General features: G+C 52.6%; 1 protein-coding gene across 1 annotated transcript in view; it reads right to left on the minus strand.

Moving 5' to 3' along the window:
- Positions 1 to 1,169: 1,169 nt before the first annotated feature.
- EPPK1 (epiplakin 1) overlaps positions 1,170 to 19,827 on the minus strand; it is a 33,923-nt gene continuing 15,265 nt past the window's right edge. Inside the window, exon 2 of the mRNA XM_083748833.1 lies at positions 1,170 to 19,625. Within this exon, the coding sequence (XP_083604959.1) occupies positions 2,108 to 19,540 (17,433 nt within the window). The 5' untranslated portion in view covers positions 19,541 to 19,625 and the 3' untranslated portion in view covers positions 1,170 to 2,107. The remainder of the gene's footprint in view (positions 19,626 to 19,827) is intronic.

Here is a 19,827-nt window from a genome sequence, read left to right on the forward strand (position 1 = left end):
ATGCTGAATGGCACTCTTGGAGAACTTTAAAAGATCAGTGAGACACAGTTTGCCTTGCAGAAGCCATGCTGACTTTGCTTGAGCAAGACTTGTTCTTCTGTAGGCTTGGCAATTCTATATTTAATAAAGCTTCAAGCCAATTTTTGTGGAAGGGATGATAAGCTAACTGGTCTGCAATTTTCTGGTTCCCCCTTTAAAAGGGGCTTTCCCACAGGGTATTTGGCTGGCGCCCATGAGAGGAGCCTTCTAGATTAGCGGAGTCTTTGGTCTGATGCAGCTGCTGGGCTCTCCTTCTTCCTTTTGTTTATTTATTATTCAATGTCTGTCCTGCCCATCTTCCTAAAGCAGCCCAGGTTAGTATTAATGAGCCCCAAAGGGCCACCCCCACGGTCTCCTCTATAAAAATGGCTGGGGGTCATATGACATTTGGATCCTAGAACACCGGGGTCACAGCCCCACCAGGCATCTCAAGCCCCATTGTACCACTTGGACAGTCATGGCTTCCCCCAGGGTGCTGGGAATTATAGTTCTTCAAGAAGTTGCCTAACATAGGGGTAGCCATTGTGGTGCCCTCCAGATGTTGTTGGAATACAGTTCCCACCTTCCTTGACCAATGGCCATGCTCATGGGCTGATGGGAGTTGTAGTCCAACAAGATCTGGAGGGCACCATGTTGGCTACCCCTGCCCTAACCACTCTCATGACCTTATACTGTACTGGTTACGCTGACTGCCTGCTTTATTCCAACTCCGTTTTAAGCACTGTTGACTTTTAGCTTTGGGACTTGAACTTGACCTCAGAGGGCCTCTGCTCACAGGTTCGGCTGTCCAGACCCATCGGCCCAGGGGGCAACAGAGACAGGCAATGTACGAGGAAGGGCCCATGAGCTTTCAAACAGGCCTTAAAAGGTTTCAGCCAGCTTTTCGTTAAGCACACTGTGAGCTGGGCTATATATTGTTTTAACTGCTGCTGGTTTTAACTGGGTTGTTTCTATGTATATTTAAGACTTATTTCAAGTTTTTCATGTTTTACGTAAGCTAGATTGGGAGGAGGACTTTGCCTATAAATACTAAATTCTGGAATGAATGAATGAATGAAACTGTCCATCTTTGGAGACTGAGAAACAATGGATCTTCAGAAGAAATGTCAATGCAGCCACATAGCCCTACAGAGAGTTTTAAAGTTGTCCTTTATTGTTAGCAGAAACAGTCAAGCTGAGTAGTTGCTCTGTGACATCCTTCCAGTGTCCTTTCTCATGAAGGACCCGCTCTGGAACCCGTCACAGAATGGAAGGGCCTTTGGACCTGGGCTCACAGCTTCAGCCCACTTGCAATGTTTCCAGGGCAGGTGTTGCAACCCCAGGTGTGGAAGAAACAAAGATCAGTGAAAATGGAAGCCAAGTTTCCTATGGTCCCCACAATCTACAGGGAAAAAGCTGCGCTTGACCAAAAAATGGATGGATGTGGAAATCAAGTATTCAGCCCAAGTCATTTCCCACTGTGAACTCCACAGACCAGCTTAAGAGATTCTGAAGGGGGTGGGGGAGTAACATTTTGCTTTTGAGCACTCTCAATGGACCCTCAAGTCATGAATAATTCACTCTTGTCCTTGGTTGCACCATCTTTGAGTAGCCACCAGTGATGATGGAGACCCCTCTGTTTCATGCAGAGATTGCTTGAAGTCACAGACACTATTTTCACACACACCGCATGCCTTTCAGGGCACACAAATGTTGCCAAATAGAAACCCGGAGTAGAATTTCTTAGAAAGTCCCTGAGGTACTTGTCGCATTTGGGAGAGTGCTATATGAGCAGAACTTCTTTCACTTGCGGCTGGCAATCCAGGGCAGAAGTCCAGATGCTCAAGACAAGAATTGCCCCAGGTCCCCCACCAGTGTGCAAATGCAGCAGTAGAGAACGGAGAGAAACGAGAGCATGAAGAACTCTCTCAAAGGTCACAGCGGATGAAGGGCTTCCTGCTGACAGGGCCCGTCCTTGGTGTGCTTGTGAAGGAGAATGCTGGTTAAGGATGGAGGCTGGAGGAGGGGGGCAGGCAGCCTTTGGTCAGAGAGAGTCGAATGAGCCACCGGGCTTTGATGACTCAGTTGGCTATGAGTGGGCACCCTGGTCCTTCCAACATACTTTCCCTTTTCTGCAGAACGTTTTTCTGTTGTGCTTCCCATGCTTGCTTTCAACCTCATCAATCATGGCAGTGATCGTGGTTATCATTTCTTGAATGGGCAATGTCCCTGCTCTGTACAGTTCAAGGAGCTCTTGCCTTTTATCTTGAGGGACATACTTAGAAAACAGAAGATCCAGCACACACACCTTTTGCCCCTTGTACTCTCCGGCAGTCACGTGGACCATAGTTGTCCTCAAGGATTTCCTCAGCTGCTGCTGCCGTGCATGTGAATCGACGTGTTCCTCTGTGAGGCTACCCTCCGCACTTGCTGACTGATCTGTGTCACACTTTTCCATTTTGGTGATGATGTTGGTGAGAATGCCGATCAGTTCCTGCACAGAGAGTGCTTTGGCTTCACATTTCTTTAGAAGTTCCTGCTTCTTCTCCTCTGAGATGTATTTGGAGGAGAGAAGATTCCAGCAAGACACCATCTGCCCTTTGAACTCTCCAACTGGCACCACAAAACTCTCAGAGCGTAGCATGTTTTCCAAAGAAGAGGAAGGGGAGAGGCAAACGTTCTCATCTCTTTCTGGCAACCGTGTCTCTTGGTTTGGACTTACAACACATCCAGGGTCAGTGACTTTCTCCTCCTCTGTTCTGTTGATGATTGAAGTCACGACGGTTTCCATTTGGTCAATGGTGAGGATGCCAGATTGGTACAGTTGCAGCAGCTCCTTCCGTTTCTCCTCAGGGATATAATGAGAATGGAGTAGATCCCACAGTGATATATGGGGCTCATGGAATTGACCAATGGATACGTTGACCAGTCTGGATTTCAAAGAATCCTGTGTTTTCTCTTGGTCTTCTGCCTGAGAAGCGTCAAGTGTTCTGGGTGGTTTAATGTCGTCAGTGGGAGTTTCCTCACTTCTACATTGTGTGCCACTACCCATTGCGGCTTCTGTAATAAGTGTAGTGATGCTTTGAATACTTTCTTTAACACTTACTGTTGGTGCTCCATGTCTGTGTACAATCTCCTCTTTCCTGATATTAGAGACAAACCGTGAAAAGAAAGGATCCCAGACGGAAGCCTTTTGACCATGGACTTCTCGTATGGTGACATCAATATTTTTAAGGCGCAAGGTGTGCTGGAGAAGGTCATAGTATGATGACTCTGGAGCTTCAGTATCCTTTTGCTCAGTTGTGTCACTGCTAAGATGTGAAGTCCTCTCCAGATGCTCCCCAGTTTTAGTGACAATGGAGGTGGCAACAGTTTCTACTTGGTCAATGGTGAGGATACCAGATTTGTACAGCTTCAACAACTCCTTCTGCTTCTCCTCAGGGATGTATTTGGAGTGAAGGATGTCCCACAGAGAAAGTTTCTGTCCACGGAACTCACCTGTGGTGACTTCCACCATTCGGGATTTCAGAGCTTTTTCCTTTTCTTCCCATTCCAGAAGTGATGCGTCTTCTGTCCCAGATGAAGACATGTCAGCAGCTGATAGATTATCTGCTGAAAATTTATTACCTAGCTCTGACGTTTCAGTAATAAGAGTAGAAACAACAGCTGCCAATTCCTCAGGAGTAAGTTGACAATTTCTATATATGCTTAGAAGCTCTTCTCTTTTGCCCTCTGAGATGTACTGAGAGAAGAGGAGGTCCCACAGGGAGACTTCTTGCCCCTGGAACTCACCCACATGCAGGGCCACAGTGTGATTCCGCAAGGGCTCTTCCCAGCTTCCCGAGCGCGAGTGGGATGCTTCCTTTGTTTTCTCCTCCTCTGTTTTGTTGACGATGGCGGTGACTACAGTTTCCATTTGGTCAATGGTGAGGATGCCGGATTTATAGCATTGAAGCAGCTCCTTCCGCTTCTCCTCAGGGATGTATTTGGAGTGGAGCACGTCCCACACGGAAACCTCCCTTCCATGGAATGCGCTTGCGGTGACTTTAACCTTCCGGGATTTCAGAGCCGCTTCTTTTTCTCCCAGTTCTGGCGTGTCCATCTCCTCCTCTTCATCATCCTCCTCCTCCTCCTCCTTTTCCGCCTCCTCCCGCTCAGGGTCATCGTTGCTGGGGCTTCTGACTTTAATGTCCAATTTCCTACTTGTGGCTTCCTTTTTGGTGACCAGGGTGGTGAGGACATGGATCAACCGGTCCACTGATATCATCCCTCTCTTGTACAAGTCCAAGAACTCTGCCCTCTTTTCTTCTGTGATATAGTGGGAGAAGAGCAGGTCCCACACAGTGACCGTCTGGCCTCTTTGTGGCCCAGCAGGCATTTGGAGGGTCGTGGACTTCAAGGTCTTCTGCCAGTTCTCTTCGAAGGCTGGCTGAGCAGTGTCTCGCTTTGGTGATGTTGCTTGAGGGGTACGTGGAGCGTGTTCATGGCCCGTCGGCTTGGCGTTCCTTTCCTCTGTCTCGGTAACAGTGGTAACGAGGATGTGGGTGATCTCCTCAAGGGTTAGGGTGCCAGCTTTGTACTGCTTCAGCAGCTCCATCCTCTTATGCGGAGAGATGTATCTGGAGAAGAGGAGGTCCCATGCGGAGACGTCTTGGCCCTCAAAGAGGCCCACGCCAACCCTGGTCTTGGCAGACTGCAGGGCCTTTCTCGTGCTGTCGTTCAGATAGAAGGAAAAGGAGCCCTTGTCCAACACTTGCAGCATCAACAGACCGGTCTCAGGATCGGGGAGACACCTGTGCCGGAGCTGCAAGTAGGTGAGGTTCTCGTGGGTGTTGGGATCAAAGAAGCCCTTGGTGTCATCGGAGGGATCTGAGAGGACGCGGTTCATTTCCTCGTCAAAGAAGCCCCGCTTGTATGCTACGTTGACGGGCAGGCGATGACTTTGCACTGGGTCAATGATGCCGCCAGTGGCGATCTGAGCCTCCAGCAGGCGGATGCCGTGATCTTTGACGATGAGGCCTTTCTTCATGGCCTGGAAAAGGGAGATCTTGTTCCCCGTGTAGGGGTCGTTGTATCCGGTCACGGCTCTCTCTGCAGAGAGAAGCTTCTCTTTCAGTTCGGCACCCACCAGCTCGGCAGAGACAGCTTCGTGCACAGAGAGCTTCTCGTTCTTCAGAGGGTCCATGATGAACCCCGTGGCGGCCTGGGCCTCCAGCAGCACCAGGGCGGTGCCCGGCCTCAAGAAGCCTTTCCACATGGCCTGGTAGATGGTCATCTTCTCTGTCTTGGAAGGGTCTGAGCGGGACGGCACGAGAACTCCGGCAATGCAGCTGGTGCCCTCCAGGTATCGCTTCACCGAATCTCTCTCCGTGACCTCTTCCACAGTTTTGGTTCCATGCGTGAGTTCAGAGAGTGTTTCCTTGTCAATGATTTCCGAGTTGAAGAGCTCCGAGGCTGTCACCTGCCTCCTGAGCCCGGAGAATTTCAGCTTGTTGCTCTTTTCCTCCATCTCCTCAATGAGGATGGTGATTCTTTGGACGAGCTCCTCGCTGGTCAAGGATCCTGCTCGGTACTTCTCCAGGAGTTCCTGCCGTTTGTCTGCGGTCACGTATTTGGAGAAGAGAAGGTCCCATGCGGACTGCCTGTGGCCTTGGAACTCGCCCGACGGCACCTCCACGGTCACCCGGCGCAAGGCACTTTCCAGTTCTTCCTCGCGAGAGCATATTTCCCTGCTGGGACTGCGGGGAGCTTCTCCTTCTCCGCCGTGGTTTCCTCCTGTCTCTGTGAGAAGAGGGGCCAGCGTGACGATCATTTCCTGAATGCTGAGGATTCCCGACCGGTACTTTGTGAAGAGCTCCTCTCTCAGGGCTTCTGGAACGTATTGAGAGAAGAGGAGGTCCCACAGGGAGACTTCTTGCCCCTGGAACTCACCCACATGCAGGGCCACAGTGTGATTCCTCAAGGGCTCTTCCCAGCTTCCCGAGCGCGAGTGGGATGCTTCCTTTGTTTTCTCCTCCTCTGTTTTGTTGACGATGGCGGTGACTACAGTTTCCATTTGGTCAATGGTGAGGATGCCGGATTTATAGCATTGAAGCAGCTCCTTCCGCTTCTCCTCAGGGATGTATTTGGAGTGGAGCACGTCCCACACGGAAACCTCCCTTCCATGGAATGCGCTTGCGGTGACTTTAACCTTCCGGGATTTCAGAGCCGCTTCTTTTTCTCCCAGTTCTGGCGTGTCCATCTCCTCCTCTTCATCATCATCATCCTCCTCCTCCTTTTCCACCTCCTCCCGCTCAGGGTCATCGTTGCTGGGGCTTCTGACTTTAATGTCCAATTTCCTACTTGTGGCTTCCTTTTTGGTGACCAGGGTGGTGAGGACATGGATCAACCGGTCCACTGATATCATCCCTCTCTTGTACAAGTCCAAGAACTCTGCCCTCTTTTCTTCTGTGATATAGTGGGAGAAGAGCAGGTCCCACACAGTGACCGTCTGGCCTCTTTGTGGCCCAGCAGGCATTTGGAGGGTCGTGGACTTCAAGGTCTTCTGCCAGTTCTCTTCGAAGGCTGGCTGAGCAGTGTCTTGCTTTGGTGATGTTGCTTGAGGGGTACGTGGAGCGTGTTCATGGCCCGTCAGCTTGGCGTTCCTTTCCTCTGTCTCGGTAACAGTGGTAACGAGGATGTGGGTGATCTCCTCAAGGGTTAGGGTGCCAGCTTTGTACTGCTTCAGCAGCTCCATCCTCTTATGCGGAGAGATGTATCTGGAGAAGAGGAGGTCCCATGCGGATTGCCTGTGGCCTTGGAACTCGCCCGATGGCACCTCCACGGTCACCTGCCGCAAGGCACTTTCCAGCTCTTCCTCGCGAGAGGATATTTCCCTGCTGGGACTGCGGGGAGCTTCTCCTTCTCCGCTGTGGCTTCCTCCTGCCTCTGTGAGAAGAGGGGCCAGCGTGACAATCATTTCCTGAATGCTGAGGATTCCCGACCGGTACTTTGTGAAGAGCTCCTCTCTCTGGGCTTCTGGAACGTATTGAGAGAAGAGGAGGTCCCACAGGGAGACCTCTTGCCCCTGGAACTCACCCACATGCAGGGCCACAGTGTGATTCCGCAAGGGCTCTTCCCAGCTTCCCGAGCGCGAGTGGGATGCTTCCTTTGTTTTCTCCTCCTCTGTTTTGTTGACGATGGCAGTGACTACAGTTTCCATTTGGTCAATGGTGAGGATGCCGGATTTATAGCATTGAAGCAGCTCCTTCCGCTTCTCCTCAGGGATGTATTTGGAGTGGAGCACGTCCCACACGGAAACCTCCCTTCCATGGAATGCGCTTGCGGTGACTTTAACCTTCCGGGATTTCAGAGCCACTTCTTTTTCTCCCAGTTCTGGCGTGTCCATCTCCTCCTCTTCATCATCATCATCCTCCTCCTCTTTTTCCGCCTCCTCCCGCTCAGGGTCATCGTTGCTGGAGCTTCTGACTTTAATGTCCAATTTCCTACTTGTGGCTTCCTTTTTGGTGACCAGGGTGGTGAGGACATGGATCAACCGGTCCACTGATATCATCCCTCTCTTGTACAAGTCCAAGAACTCTGCCCTCTTTTCTTCTGTGATATAGTGGGAGAAGAGCAGGTCCCACACAGTGACCGTCTGGCCTCTTTGTGGCCCAGCAGGCATTTGGAGGGTCGTGGACTTCAAGGTCTTCTGCCAGTTCTCTTCGAAGGCTGGCTGAGCAGTGTCTCGCTTTGGTGATGTTGCTTGAGGGGTACGTGGAGCGTGTTCATTGCCCGTCGGCTTGGCGTTCCTTTCCTCTGTCTCGGTAACAGTGGTAACGAGGATGTGGGTGATCTCCTCAAGGGTTAGGGTGCCAGCTTTGTACTGCTTCAGCAGCTCCATCCTCTTATGCGGAGAGATGTATCTGGAGAAGAGGAGGTCCCATGCGGAGACGTCTTGGCCCTCAAAGAGGCCCACGCCAACCCTGGTCTTGGCAGACTGCAGGGCCTTTCTCGTGCTGTCGTTCAGATAGAAGGAAAAGGAGCCCTTGTCCAACACTTGCAGCATCAACAGACCGGTCTCAGGATCGGGGAGACACCTGTGCCGGAGCTGCAAGTAGGTGAGGTTCTCGTGGGTGTTGGGGTCAAAGAAGCCCTTGGTGTCATCGGAGGGATCTGAGAGGACGCGGTTCATTTCCTCGTCAAAGAAGCCCCGCTTGTATGCTACGTTGACGGGCAGGCGATGACTTTGCACTGGGTCAATGATGCCGCCAGTGGCGATCTGAGCCTCCAGCAGGCGGATGCCGTGATCTTTGACGATGAGGCCTTTCTTCATGGCCTGGAAAAGGGAGATCTTGTTCCCCGTGTAGGGGTCGTTGTATCCGGTCACGGCTCTCTCTGCAGAGAGAAGCTTCTCCTTCAGCTCGGCACCCACCAGCTCGGCAGAGACAGCTTCGTGCACAGAGAGCTTCTCGTTCTTCAGAGGGTCCGTGATGAACCCCGTGGCGGCCTGGGCCTCCAGCAGCACCAGGGCGGTGCCCGGCCTCAAGAAGCCTTTCCACATGGCCTGGTAGATGGTCATCTTCTCTGTCTTGGAAGGGTCTGAGCGGGACGGCACGAGAACTCCGGCAATGCAGCTGGTGCCCTCCAGGTATCGCTTCACCGAATCTCTCTCCGTGACCTCTTCCACAGTTTTGGTTCCGTGCGTGAGTTCAGAGAGTGTTTCCTTGTCAATGATTTCCGAGTTGAAGAGCTCCGAGGCTGTCACCTGCCTCCTGAGCCCGGAGAATTTCAGCTTGTTGCTCTTTTCCTCCATCTCCTCAATGAGGATGGTGATTCTTTGGACGAGCTCCTCGCTGGTCAAGGATCCTGCTCGGTACTTCTCCAGGAGTTCCTGCCGTTTGTCTGCGGTCACGTATTTGGAGAAGAGAAGGTCCCATGCGGACTGCCTGTGGCCTTGGAACTCGCCCGACGGCACCTCCACGGTCACCCGGCGCAAGGCACTTTCCAGTTCTTCCTCGCGAGAGGATATTTCCCTGCTGGGACTGCGGGGAGCTTCTCCTTCTCCACCGTGGTTTCCTCCTGTCTCTGTGAGAAGAGGGGCCAGCGTGACGATCATTTCCTGAATGCTGAGGATTCCCGACCGGTACTTTGTGAAGAGCTCCTCTCTCTGGGCTTCTGGAACGTATTGAGAGAAGAGGAGGTCCCACAGGGAGACCTCTTGCCCCTGGAACTCACCCACATGCAGGGCCACAGTGTGATTCCGCAAGGGCTCTTCCCAGCTTCCCGAGCGCGAGTGGGATGCTTCCTTTGTTTTCTCCTCCTCTGTTTTGTTGACGATGGCGGTGACTACAGTTTCCATTTGGTCAATGGTGAGGATGCCGGATTTATAGCATTGAAGCAGCTCCTTCCGCTTCTCCTCAGGGATGTATTTGGAGTGGAGCACGTCCCACACGGAAACCTCCCTTCCATGGAATGCGCTTGCGGTGACTTTAACCTTCCGGGATTTCAGAGCCGCTTCTTTTTCTCCCAGTTCTGGCGTGTCCATCTCCTCCTCTTCATCCTCCTCCTCCTCCTCCTCCTTTTCCGCCTCCTCCCGCTCAGGGTCATCGTTGCTGGGGCTTCTGACTTTAATGTCCAATTTCCTACTTGTGGCTTCCTTTTTGGTGACCAGGGTGGTGAGGACATGGATCAACCGGTCCACTGATATCATCCCTCTCTTGTACAAGTCGAAGAACTCTGCCCTCTTTTCTTCTGTGATATAGTGGGAGAAGAGCAGGTCCCACACAGTGACCGTCTGGCCTCTTTGTGGCCCAGCAGGCATTTGGAGGGTCGTGGACTTCAAGGTCTTCTGCCAGTTCTCTTCGAAGGCTGGCTGAGCAGTGTCTCGCTTTGGTGATGTTGCTTGAGGGGTACGTGGAGCGTGTTCATGGCCCGTCGGCTTGGCGTTCCTTTCCTCTGTCTCGGTAACAGTGGTAACGAGGATGTGGGTGATCTCCTCAAGGGTTAGGGTGCCAGCTTTGTACTGCTTCAGCAGCTCCATCCTCTTATGCGGAGAGATGTATCTGGAGAAGAGGAGGTCCCATGCGGAGACGTCTTGGCCCTCAAAGAGGCCCACGCCAACCCTGGTCTTGGCAGACTGCAGGGCCTTTCTCGTGCTGTCGTTCAGATAGAAGGAAAAGGAGCCCTTGTCCAACACTTGCAGCATCAACAGACCGGTCTCAGGATCGGGGAGACACCTGTGCCGGAGCTGCAAGTAGGTGAGGTTCTCGTGGGTGTTGGGGTCAAAGAAGCCCTTGGTGTCATCGGAGGGATCTGAGAGGACGCGGTTCATTTCCTCGTCAAAGAAGCCCCGCTTGTATGCTACGTTGACGGGCAGGCGATGACTTTGCACTGGGTCAATGATGCCGCCAGTGGCGATCTGAGCCTCCAGCAGGCGGATGCCGTGATCTTTGACGATGAGGCCTTTCTTCATGGCCTGGAAAAGGGAGATCTTGTTCCCCGTGTAGGGGTCGTTGTATCCGGTCACGGCTCTCTCTGCAGAGAGAAGCTTCTCTTTCAGTTCGGCACCCACCAGCTCGGCAGAGACAGCTTCGTGCACAGAGAGCTTCTCATTCTTCAGAGGGTCCGTGATGAACCCCGTGGCGGCCTGGGCCTCCAGCAGCACCAGGGCGGTGCCCGGCCTCAAGAAGCCTTTCCACATGGCCTGGTAGATGGTCATCTTCTCTGTCTTGGAAGGGTCTGAGCGGGACGGCACGAGAACTCCGGCAATGCAGCTGGTGCCCTCCAGGTATCGCTTCACCGAATCTCTCTCCGTGACCTCTTCCACAGTTTTGGTTCCGTGCGTGAGTTCAGAGAGTGTTTCCTTGTCAATGATTTCCGAGTTGAAGAGCTCCGAGGCTGTCACCTGCCTCCTGAGCCCGGAGAATTTCAGCTTGTTGCTCTTTTCCTCCATCTCCTCAATGAGGATGGTGATTCTTTGGACGAGCTCCTCGCTGGTCAAGGATCCTGCTCGGTACTTCTCCAGGAGTTCCTGCCGTTTGTCTGCGGTCACGTATTTGGAGAAGAGAAGGTCCCATGCGGACTGCCTGTGGCCTTGGAACTCGCCCGACGGCACCTCCACGGTCACCCGGCGCAAGGCACTTTCCAGTTCTTCCTCGCGAGAGCATATTTCCCTGCTGGGACTGCGGGGAGCTTCTCCTTCTCCGCCGTGGTTTCCTCCTGTCTCTGTGAGAAGAGGGGCCAGCGTGACGATCATTTCCTGAATGCTGAGGATTCCCGACCGGTACTTTGTGAAGAGCTCCTCTCTCAGGGCTTCTGGAACGTATTGAGAGAAGAGGAGGTCCCACAGGGAGACCTCTTGCCCCTGGAACTCACCCACATGCAGGGCCACAGTGTGATTCCGCAAGGGCTCTTCCCAGCTTCCCGAGCGCGAGTGGGATGCTTCCTTTGTTTTCTCCTCCTCTGTTTTGTTGACGATGGCGGTGACTACAGTTTCCATTTGGTCAATGGTGAGGATGCCGGATTTATAGCATTGAAGCAGCTCCTTCCGCTTCTCCTCAGGGATGTATTTGGAGTGGAGCACGTCCCACACGGAAACCTCCCTTCCATGGAATGCGCTTGCGGTGACTTTAACCTTCCGGGATTTCAGAGCCGCTTCTTTTTCTCCCAGTTCTGGCGTGTCCATCTCCTCCTCTTCATCCTCCTCCTCCTCCTCCTCCTTTTCCGCCTCCTCCCGCTCAGGGTCATCGTTGCTGGGGCTTCTGACTTTAATGTCCAATTTCCTACTTGTGGCTTCCTTTTTGGTGACCAGGGTGGTGAGGACATGGATCAACCGGTCCACTGATATCATCCCTCTCTTGTACAAGTCCAAGAACTCTGCCCTCTTTTCTTCTGTGATATAGTGGGAGAAGAGCAGGTCCCACACAGTGACCGTCTGGCCTCTTTGTGGCCCAGCAGGCATTTGGAGGGTCGTGGACTTCAAGGTCTTCTGCCAGTTCTCTTCAAAGGACAGGTGGACTGTTTCATGTTCTAGTTTTCTCTGTTGGTTGATGCTCTGCTCCTCTTTCTCTTTGATTGTTGATATCAACGTAGCAATCATTTCCTCAATTGTTGTTTTTCCAGATTTGTATAGTCTTATGAGCTCTTGGCTTTTATTTTCTGTAATGTATTTAGAGAAGAGGAGATCCCAAAGGGAAACCACTTGTCCTTGGAAAGCACCCGAATTTACTCTTGTTGTCGTAGACCTCAAAGTCTTCTTTATATTTTCATCCAAACTGAAGGCAATTGAGGTCTGATCCTGTATTTGAAGCATCATTAGTCCAGTTTCTGTGTCATGAACACATCTCTTAAGCAACTGCATATATGTGAGGTTCTCGTGGGTGTTGGGGTCGAAGAAGCCCTTGGTGTCATCCGTGGGGTCTGAGAGAATTTGGTTCATTTTCTCATCAAAATAGCCCTGTTTGTAGGCCACCTCAACAGGGACACGATGGCTGTTGACTGGGTCAATTATGCCCCCCGTAGCAATCTGGGCTTCTAGCAGGCGGATGCCATGCTCTTTGATGATCAGATCTTTCTTCATGGCCTGGAAAAGAGATATCTTTTTCCCTGTGTTTGGATCAGTATATCCAGTGACAGCTTTCTCAGCACAGAGGAGCTTGTTGTGAATTTCTCCACCCACCAGCCTGGCAGAGATGGCCTCATCGACAGACAGTCTCTCATTCTTCAGGGGGTCAATGATGAACCCAGTGGCAGCTTGTGCTTCCAGCAGCACCAGAGCAGTTCCTGGCCTCAAGACATTCTTCCACATGGCCTGGTAGATGCTCATCTTCTCGGTCTTGGAAGGATCCGTCTTGGACGGCACAAGCACTCCGGCAATGCAGCTGGTGCCTTCCAGGTAGCGTTTCACCGAGTCGATCTTTGCCACGTCTCTTGCTGTCAGCTTTCCTTCCTCCAGGCTCTTCAGCGTCTCTTTACCTATTATTTCTGCTTTCAGTAGTTCCGAAGCTGTTACTTGTTTCCGTAGCCCTTGGAACCATATATCTCTTCTATTTTCTTCTTTTTCTTTTATTATGTTCAGAATTTCATCCGTGATGTGCTGCAGAACAGCAGAAGATTCCAGTTTGTATTTTTTAATCAGCTCGTTCCTCTTCTCTTCAGTGAAGTAGCTTGAAGTAAGAAGGTCCCACAGAGACACCATCTGGCCCCTGAATTTCCCAAGTGTTACATTTACTTTGGTGGATGAAAATATATTTTTTGTTATTTCATCTACATAGAAATAGTCCCTCTTGCTCAGCAGCTGTAGGAAGTACATCCCTGTCTCTTTGGTGCACCTGTGCAATAGTTGGGCGTAGGTAATCCTTTCCTGGGTGTTCGGATCCACAAATCCTTTGGTAGCATATTTTGGATCAGAAAGCCGGAGGTAAGTGCCCTCATCCAAACACTCCCGTTTGTAAGCCACCTCCACAGGGATGCGGTGGCCATGCACAGGGTCAATGATGCCACCAGTGGCAATCTGGGCCTCCAGAAGCCTGAGAGCAAGTCCTTTCTCTACGATGCTTTTTTTCATGGCTCGGAAGAGAGATATTTTGTTCCCTGTGGAAGGGTCAGTGTAGCCAGTAACAGCTTTCTCTGCAGAAAGAAGTTTCTCTCGAAGGTCTTCACCCACAAGCCTCACAGAGATTGCTTGGTCAACGGAGAATGTTTTCTTCTTCAATGGGTCGATGATGAATCCGGTGGCAGCCTGTGCTTCCAGCAACATCAGACCATGCTCTGGGGACAGGACCCCTTTCTTCATGGCTTCATAGATGGTCATCTTCTGCCCTTTGGCTACTAAGACTCCGGCGATGCAGCCTGTTCCCTCCAGGTATCGCTTCACTGAGTCCTTCTGGGCAAGTTGCTGAAGGGCACCAGGCCCCTGGTGAAGCCCATCCAGGGTCTTCTTATCAATGATCTCGGAGTTGAACAGCTCTGCTGCTGACACGTCCCCCCTTGGTCCCTTCACCTTGAGGGCCTGCATCTTCTGCTCCGTTTCCTCGATGATAGCAGTGATGGCTTTGCTGAGTTGTTCCAGGGTCAGACCCTCAAACTTGTACTGGCGCACCAGCTCTTTCCTTCTCTGCTCTTGGATGTATGGGGAGCAAAGGAGGTCCCACATGGAGACGGTTTGGCCTTTGTACCTGCCAATGTGCATCTGCATCGGTTGTGCTTGCAGGAACTTTTTGGTTGCCTCGTTGATGTAAAAGTACCTTCCACCCCTTTTGACTATTTGCAGCATGTACAGTCCAGTCTCTGGATCTTGGGTGCATCGTTCTAGAAGCTGCAAGTAGGTGAGATTCTCGTGGGTGTTGGGGTCAAAAAAGCCTTTGGTATCATCTGTGGGGTCCAAAAGGACCTGGTTCAGTTTTTCATCAAAGTAACCTCGTTTGTAAGCTACTTCTACGGGGATGCGGTGGCTGTGAACAGGGTCAATGATGCCCCCCGTGGCTATCTGGGCCTCAAGGAGACGAATGCCATGGCTTTTCACAATGAGCCCTTCGTTCATGGCCTCAAAGAGGGAGATCTGTTCTTTTGTGTAGGGGTGTGTGTATCCTGTCACAGCTTTTTCTGCACTCAGCAGCTTCTCGTAAATCTCTCTTCCAATCAGCCCGCCTGCCAGCGCTTCATCTACTGACAACTTCTTGTTTCTCACTGGGTCAAGGAGGAAGCCAGTGGCAGCCTGGGCTTCCAGCAGCACCAGAGCTGCCCCTGGCCGGAGGAGACTCTGCCTCATGGCCTGGTAGATGCTCAGCCTCTCCTGGCTTGGCTGTAGAAGGACTCCAGCGATGAAGTTGCAGCCCTCAAGGTATCGGCTGACTGAATCCATCTTGGTGACTTCCTGGACAGTTTTCTTCCCCTCTCTCAGTTCGTCCAGAGTTTCCTTGTCTATGAGCTCCGACTGGAAGAGGTCGCTGGCTGACACCTGTTTGCGCAGGCCCTTGAAAGTGAACCTCTTGCTCTGCTGCTCGGTGTCTTCGATGACCTTGGAGGCAGCCGCTGCAATCTCATCAAGGATCTCAGCATTCCCCTCTTTGTAGGCTGCCACCAGCTCTCTCCGCTTGCTGTGGGTGATGTACTCAGAGTGGAGTAAGTCCCAGAGCGAAGCCTCTTGGCCTTTAAACCGCCCAATGTTGACACCGACAGTGACAGATTTCAGCACTTCCATGGTCTGCTGATCCGCATAGAAAATGGCCTCTTCCGAGAGAGGAAGCAGCAAGTGTCCTGTCTCGGCATCCCGGACGCACCTCTCCTTCAGCTGCTGGTAGGTCAGGCTTTCCTGTGTGTTGGGGTCAAAGAAGACGCAGGTGTCATCACTCTGCTGAGAAAGGGTCTTGTGCATTTCCTCATCGTAGAAGTTGTGCTTGTAGGCTGCTTGGAGAGGAAGGTGGAGGTGGTGGATGGGATCGATGACCCCTCCAGTGGCCAGCTGTGCCTCAAGCAAGGGGATGCCAGCCGTGGTGGAGATCAGCTCCTTCCGGATTGCCTGATACACCGAGATGGGCTTCCCTGAGTAGGGGTCAGGATAGCCTGTCAGGGCCCTCTCAGCCTGCAGTAGCTGCTCCACAAGTTCTTCACCCACAATGCCAGCTTTGATGGCCTCTTCTGCTCCAAGCCTCTGGTTGGTCACGGGGTCCATGATGGACCCTGTCGCTGCCTGGGCTTCCAGAAGCCTTGCCCCTGTGCCTGGGAGAAGGAGGCTCTTCTGCATAGCTTGGTAAATGCTCATTTTCTCGTTGGAGGCCTGAATGAAGACCCCAGCGATGCTCCCAGTGCCCTGCAAGTATTTCTTCACGCTGTCCATCTCAGACACTTCTCTGGCTGTCCTCCTGCCCTGAGCCAGCTCTCTGAATATCTTTTCCGAAATGATGCCAGTATCCAGAAGCCAGACTGCGGGAATTGCACCTCTCAGGCCTTGGAAAGTGACCTGGCTTTGAGCCTTCAGTTCCATTTCCTTGATAAGTTCCTGGACAAGGGTGACCAGCTGCTGTAGGGATATTGCCTCAGACCTATACTTCTCCAGGAAGTCTCTTCTCTGCTCCTCCGTGAAGTAGCCAGAGTTCAGGAGCTCCCAGAGGGAGACCCTTTTGCCCTGCACATAGGTCTCCCTGAAGAGCTGCTTGATCTGCTCATCTGTGGTGGCAGGAGAAGCTGCTTGCGGCAGAGGTAGCAGGTGGACACCAGAGGCTTCATCCTTCTGACACTGATCTATCAGCTGGCTGTAGGTAACCATCTCCTTTCTGTCCAGAGTGCTGAAAGTTTTGGCATCACTGCTTGGGTTGGAAAGTGTTTTGCTGAAGTCCTCATCCAAGTAACCTTTTTTCTGGGCAAATTCTACTGGGACATAATGTCCGCAGTGCGGATCAATGACACCCCCCGTTGACAGCTGGGCATCCATCAGCTGCCTGGCTTGTTTGTCAGCCACAAGGCCCTTCTTCATGGCTTGGAAGAGGGAGATCTTCTTGCCTGTGAAAGGATCCTTGTAGCCAGTGACAGCCTCTTCTGCCCGTTGGAGTTTCTCATAGAGCTCGGGGCCAACAAGGCCTTCCTTCACAGCCTCATCCAGGCCGAGTTTTTTATTCTTCACTGGGTCAACGATGAAGCCAGTGGCTGCCTGTGCCTCAAGTAAGGGCACGGCTACCCCTGGCACCACAATGTTCCTCTTCATGGCTTCGTAGAGACTCACTCGTTCGTTGGAGGGCTGCAGCACGATGCCTCCGATGCTTCCAGTGCCATAGAGGTATTTCCGGACAGAGCCCATGCGCAGAACCTCCTCTGGGCTCACAGCTCCCTCCAGCAACCTTTCAAAGAGGGTCCTGTCGATTATGCCCATCTCCATCAGGTGGTAGGCAGTGACGCGGCCCCTTATGGCTGGGAACTGGATGCAGGCCCATTTCTTCATCTCCTCCTCCAACATGAGCCGGATTTTCTCCAGGGTGACCTTCTGCAGGCAATAATGGTTGAATATTTCCCTCCTCTTGCCCTCGCTGAAGTACTCGGAGTTCAGCAAATCCCACAGGGAGACCCTTTGCCCTTGGAAGCGCCCGTATTTCACAAAGACTGAGGAGCCCCTGAACGCTTGCTTGGTGGTGTCGTCAATGAACCGCGGCTTCTTGCTGTTCAGCGGCAGGAGGCAGAGGGAGGTTGAGGGCTCTATGATGCACTTCTCCTTCAGCTGCAGGTAGGTCAGGTTCTCATGGGTGTTTGGGTCAAAGAAGCCCTTGGTGTCATCACTGGGGTCCGAGAGAATCATGTTCATCTTTTTGTCAAAGTAGCCCCGTTTGTAGGCAACTTCCACAGGCAGGCGATGGCTGTTGATGGGGTCGATGATGCCCCCCGTCGCTATCTGTGCTTCCAGCAGGCGGATGGCATGGTCCCTGATGATCAGATCCTTCATCATAGCCTGGAAGAGGGAGATCTTTTCTCCTGTGTAAGGATCCCTGTAGCCAGTGACAGCTTTCTCAGCAGTCAGGAGTTTGTCGTAAACATCTGGGCCAATTACGTTGGCCTTCAGGGCCTCGTCCACAGAGTATTTCTTGTTGGCTGCAGGGTCAATGATGTAGCCTGTGGCAGCCTGAGCCTCCAGGAGGATGAGGGAGGTCCCTGGCCGCAGGAAGCCTTTCCTCTTTGCTTGGTAGATGCTGATCTTCTCCTGGGAGTCGGGCAGGAGCAGCCCACTGATGCTGCCCGTCCCTTCCAGATACTTCTTCACCGTGCCCATGCTGACAACATCTTTGGCCAAGGTCTCCCCTTGGGTCAGCTTCTCAAACAAATTCTTGTTGATGATGTCTGAACTCAGAAGCTGGGCGGGTGTCACCTTGTCCCTCAAGCCCTCAAAGGTGACTCTGGAGTTGGCAACGGCTTGCTGGATGGTGTGAGAGACTTTGTCAGCCAGTTGCCGAGCGGAAAGGCGCCTAGAGCGGTACTGCTGGATGAGGTCGGTCCTCTGCTCTCCTGTAAAGTAGTCTGAGAAGAGGAGCTTCCAGAGTGAAACCTGCTTCCCCTTGAATTTCCCACAGGACACAGACACAGCCATGTTCTCCAGAGCAGACTTTGTGTTGTGGTTAATGAAGGAGTGCTCCCTTCCATGGCCTCCTGTGAGAGGCAAGAGGCAGAGACCCGTGTCTGGATCTGTGACGCATCTCAAGAGCAGTTCTGCATAGGACAATTTCTCCTTGGAGTTGGGCTCAAAGAACCCACGGATCTCATCTGTGGGATTGCAGAGGAGGCTCTCTGTGTCCTTGTCTAAGTGGCCCCGCTGACAGGCCATCTCCACAGGAAGCCGGTGATGTGTGTGGGGGTCGACGATGCCTCCAGTGGCAAACTGGGCATCCAGCAGGAAAATGCCAGGGTCCCTGGGCACAAGGCCCTTCTTCATGGCTTGAAACAGAGAGACCGTCTCACCAGTGAAGGGGTCTTTGTACCCTGTGACTGCTTTCTCTGCTGAAGACAGTTTCTCGTGGAGCTCTGGCCCAACAACTCCTGCACGGATGGCAGCATCGGCCGTGAACTTCTCGTTCCTTACAGGGTCTATCAAGCATCCTGTGGCAGCCTGAGCCTGCAGGAGAATCACAGCTGTGCCTGGCACTAGGAGGTGCTCCGCTAAGGCCTGGTACAGACTCTTGCATTCATTGGTGTGCAGCAGCGCCACACCGGCAATGCTCTTTGTCCCAGAGAGGTACCCCTGAACAGAATCCATCTCCGCCACTTCCTGCGCCGTGAGCTCCCCGTCATGGAGGGCTTTGAACATGGCTGAGTCAATGATTCCAGAATCCAGGAGCTCATGGCTGCACACAGACCCTCTCAGCCCAGGAAAGGAGATTTTCAGTGGCAGCAAGAGCAGGCCTCTGTTGTGGTCACAAATGCACCTTCTCATCAGCTCCGTGTAGGTGACCTTCTGGTTGTTGTTTGGGTCCAAGAAGCCCTTGGCCTCCTCGTTCTCAGGGTCAGAGAGGAAGTTGCTTAGTTTCTCATCAAGGTAGCCCTTCTCATAAGCCTCTTGTGGAGGGATGCGGTGACCAGTGGCTGGCTCAATGGTGCCGCCGGTGGCTAACTGGGCATCCAGCAGATACAGGCCCTGTTCCTTTCCAAGGAGCTCCTTCTGCAAGGCTTGGTAGAGGGAGATCTTCTCCTCTGTGTAAGGGTCTGTGAAGCCCTTTGCTGCTCGCTCTGCGCAAAGCAGCTTCTCCTTCATCTCCAGCCCTGCCAGTCCCATCTCCAGGGCCTCTGCAACAGAGACCAGCCGCTTTCCCGCTAGGTCAACGATGCCACCGGTGGCTGCCTGGGCCTCCAGGAGAGCTGATGCAACGTCAGGCTGCAGCAAATGATGCTGGACAGCTTCATTAAGGCTCATCGTCTTGCCAGAAGCGGCCTCCACGTAGACTCCAGCAATGCTCTTGATGTGTGTGTCTGCCTTGGGTGCTGCTGAGGTGCTGCTGGGGGAGATGTAGCCCCCTGGCATGGCTGCTGACCCTGCTTGCCCCCGGGTCCCTGGACCCCTTGCCTCCATGCTGTTTGTGCAGTTGTTCCGAGTCTCCCGCTCCTGGCGCAAGCAGGCGACTCTTCTGCTCCCTTTGCGGGTGGTAAGTGGGTCTCTGCAAGGAGAGGAAAGAAAGGAAACAGTCAGTTGTCATGAAGAGCAGAAAGGAGCAAAAACCTTTTCTCTTTCACTTTCCCCCTGCTAGGCATCCTCTTATAAACTTCTGTTGTGCCACTTCTTGCTCTAAACTTCTTTTCTCTAAACTAGTAAGTCCTCAATGCTGCAAACCTTCTTCACAGAGGAACCCTTTTCAGAAC

This window comes from Podarcis gaigeae (assembly GCF_964106915.1).
Source record: "Podarcis gaigeae genome assembly, chromosome: 7".
NCBI classification, from domain to species: Eukaryota; Metazoa; Chordata; class Lepidosauria; order Squamata; family Lacertidae; genus Podarcis; species Podarcis gaigeae.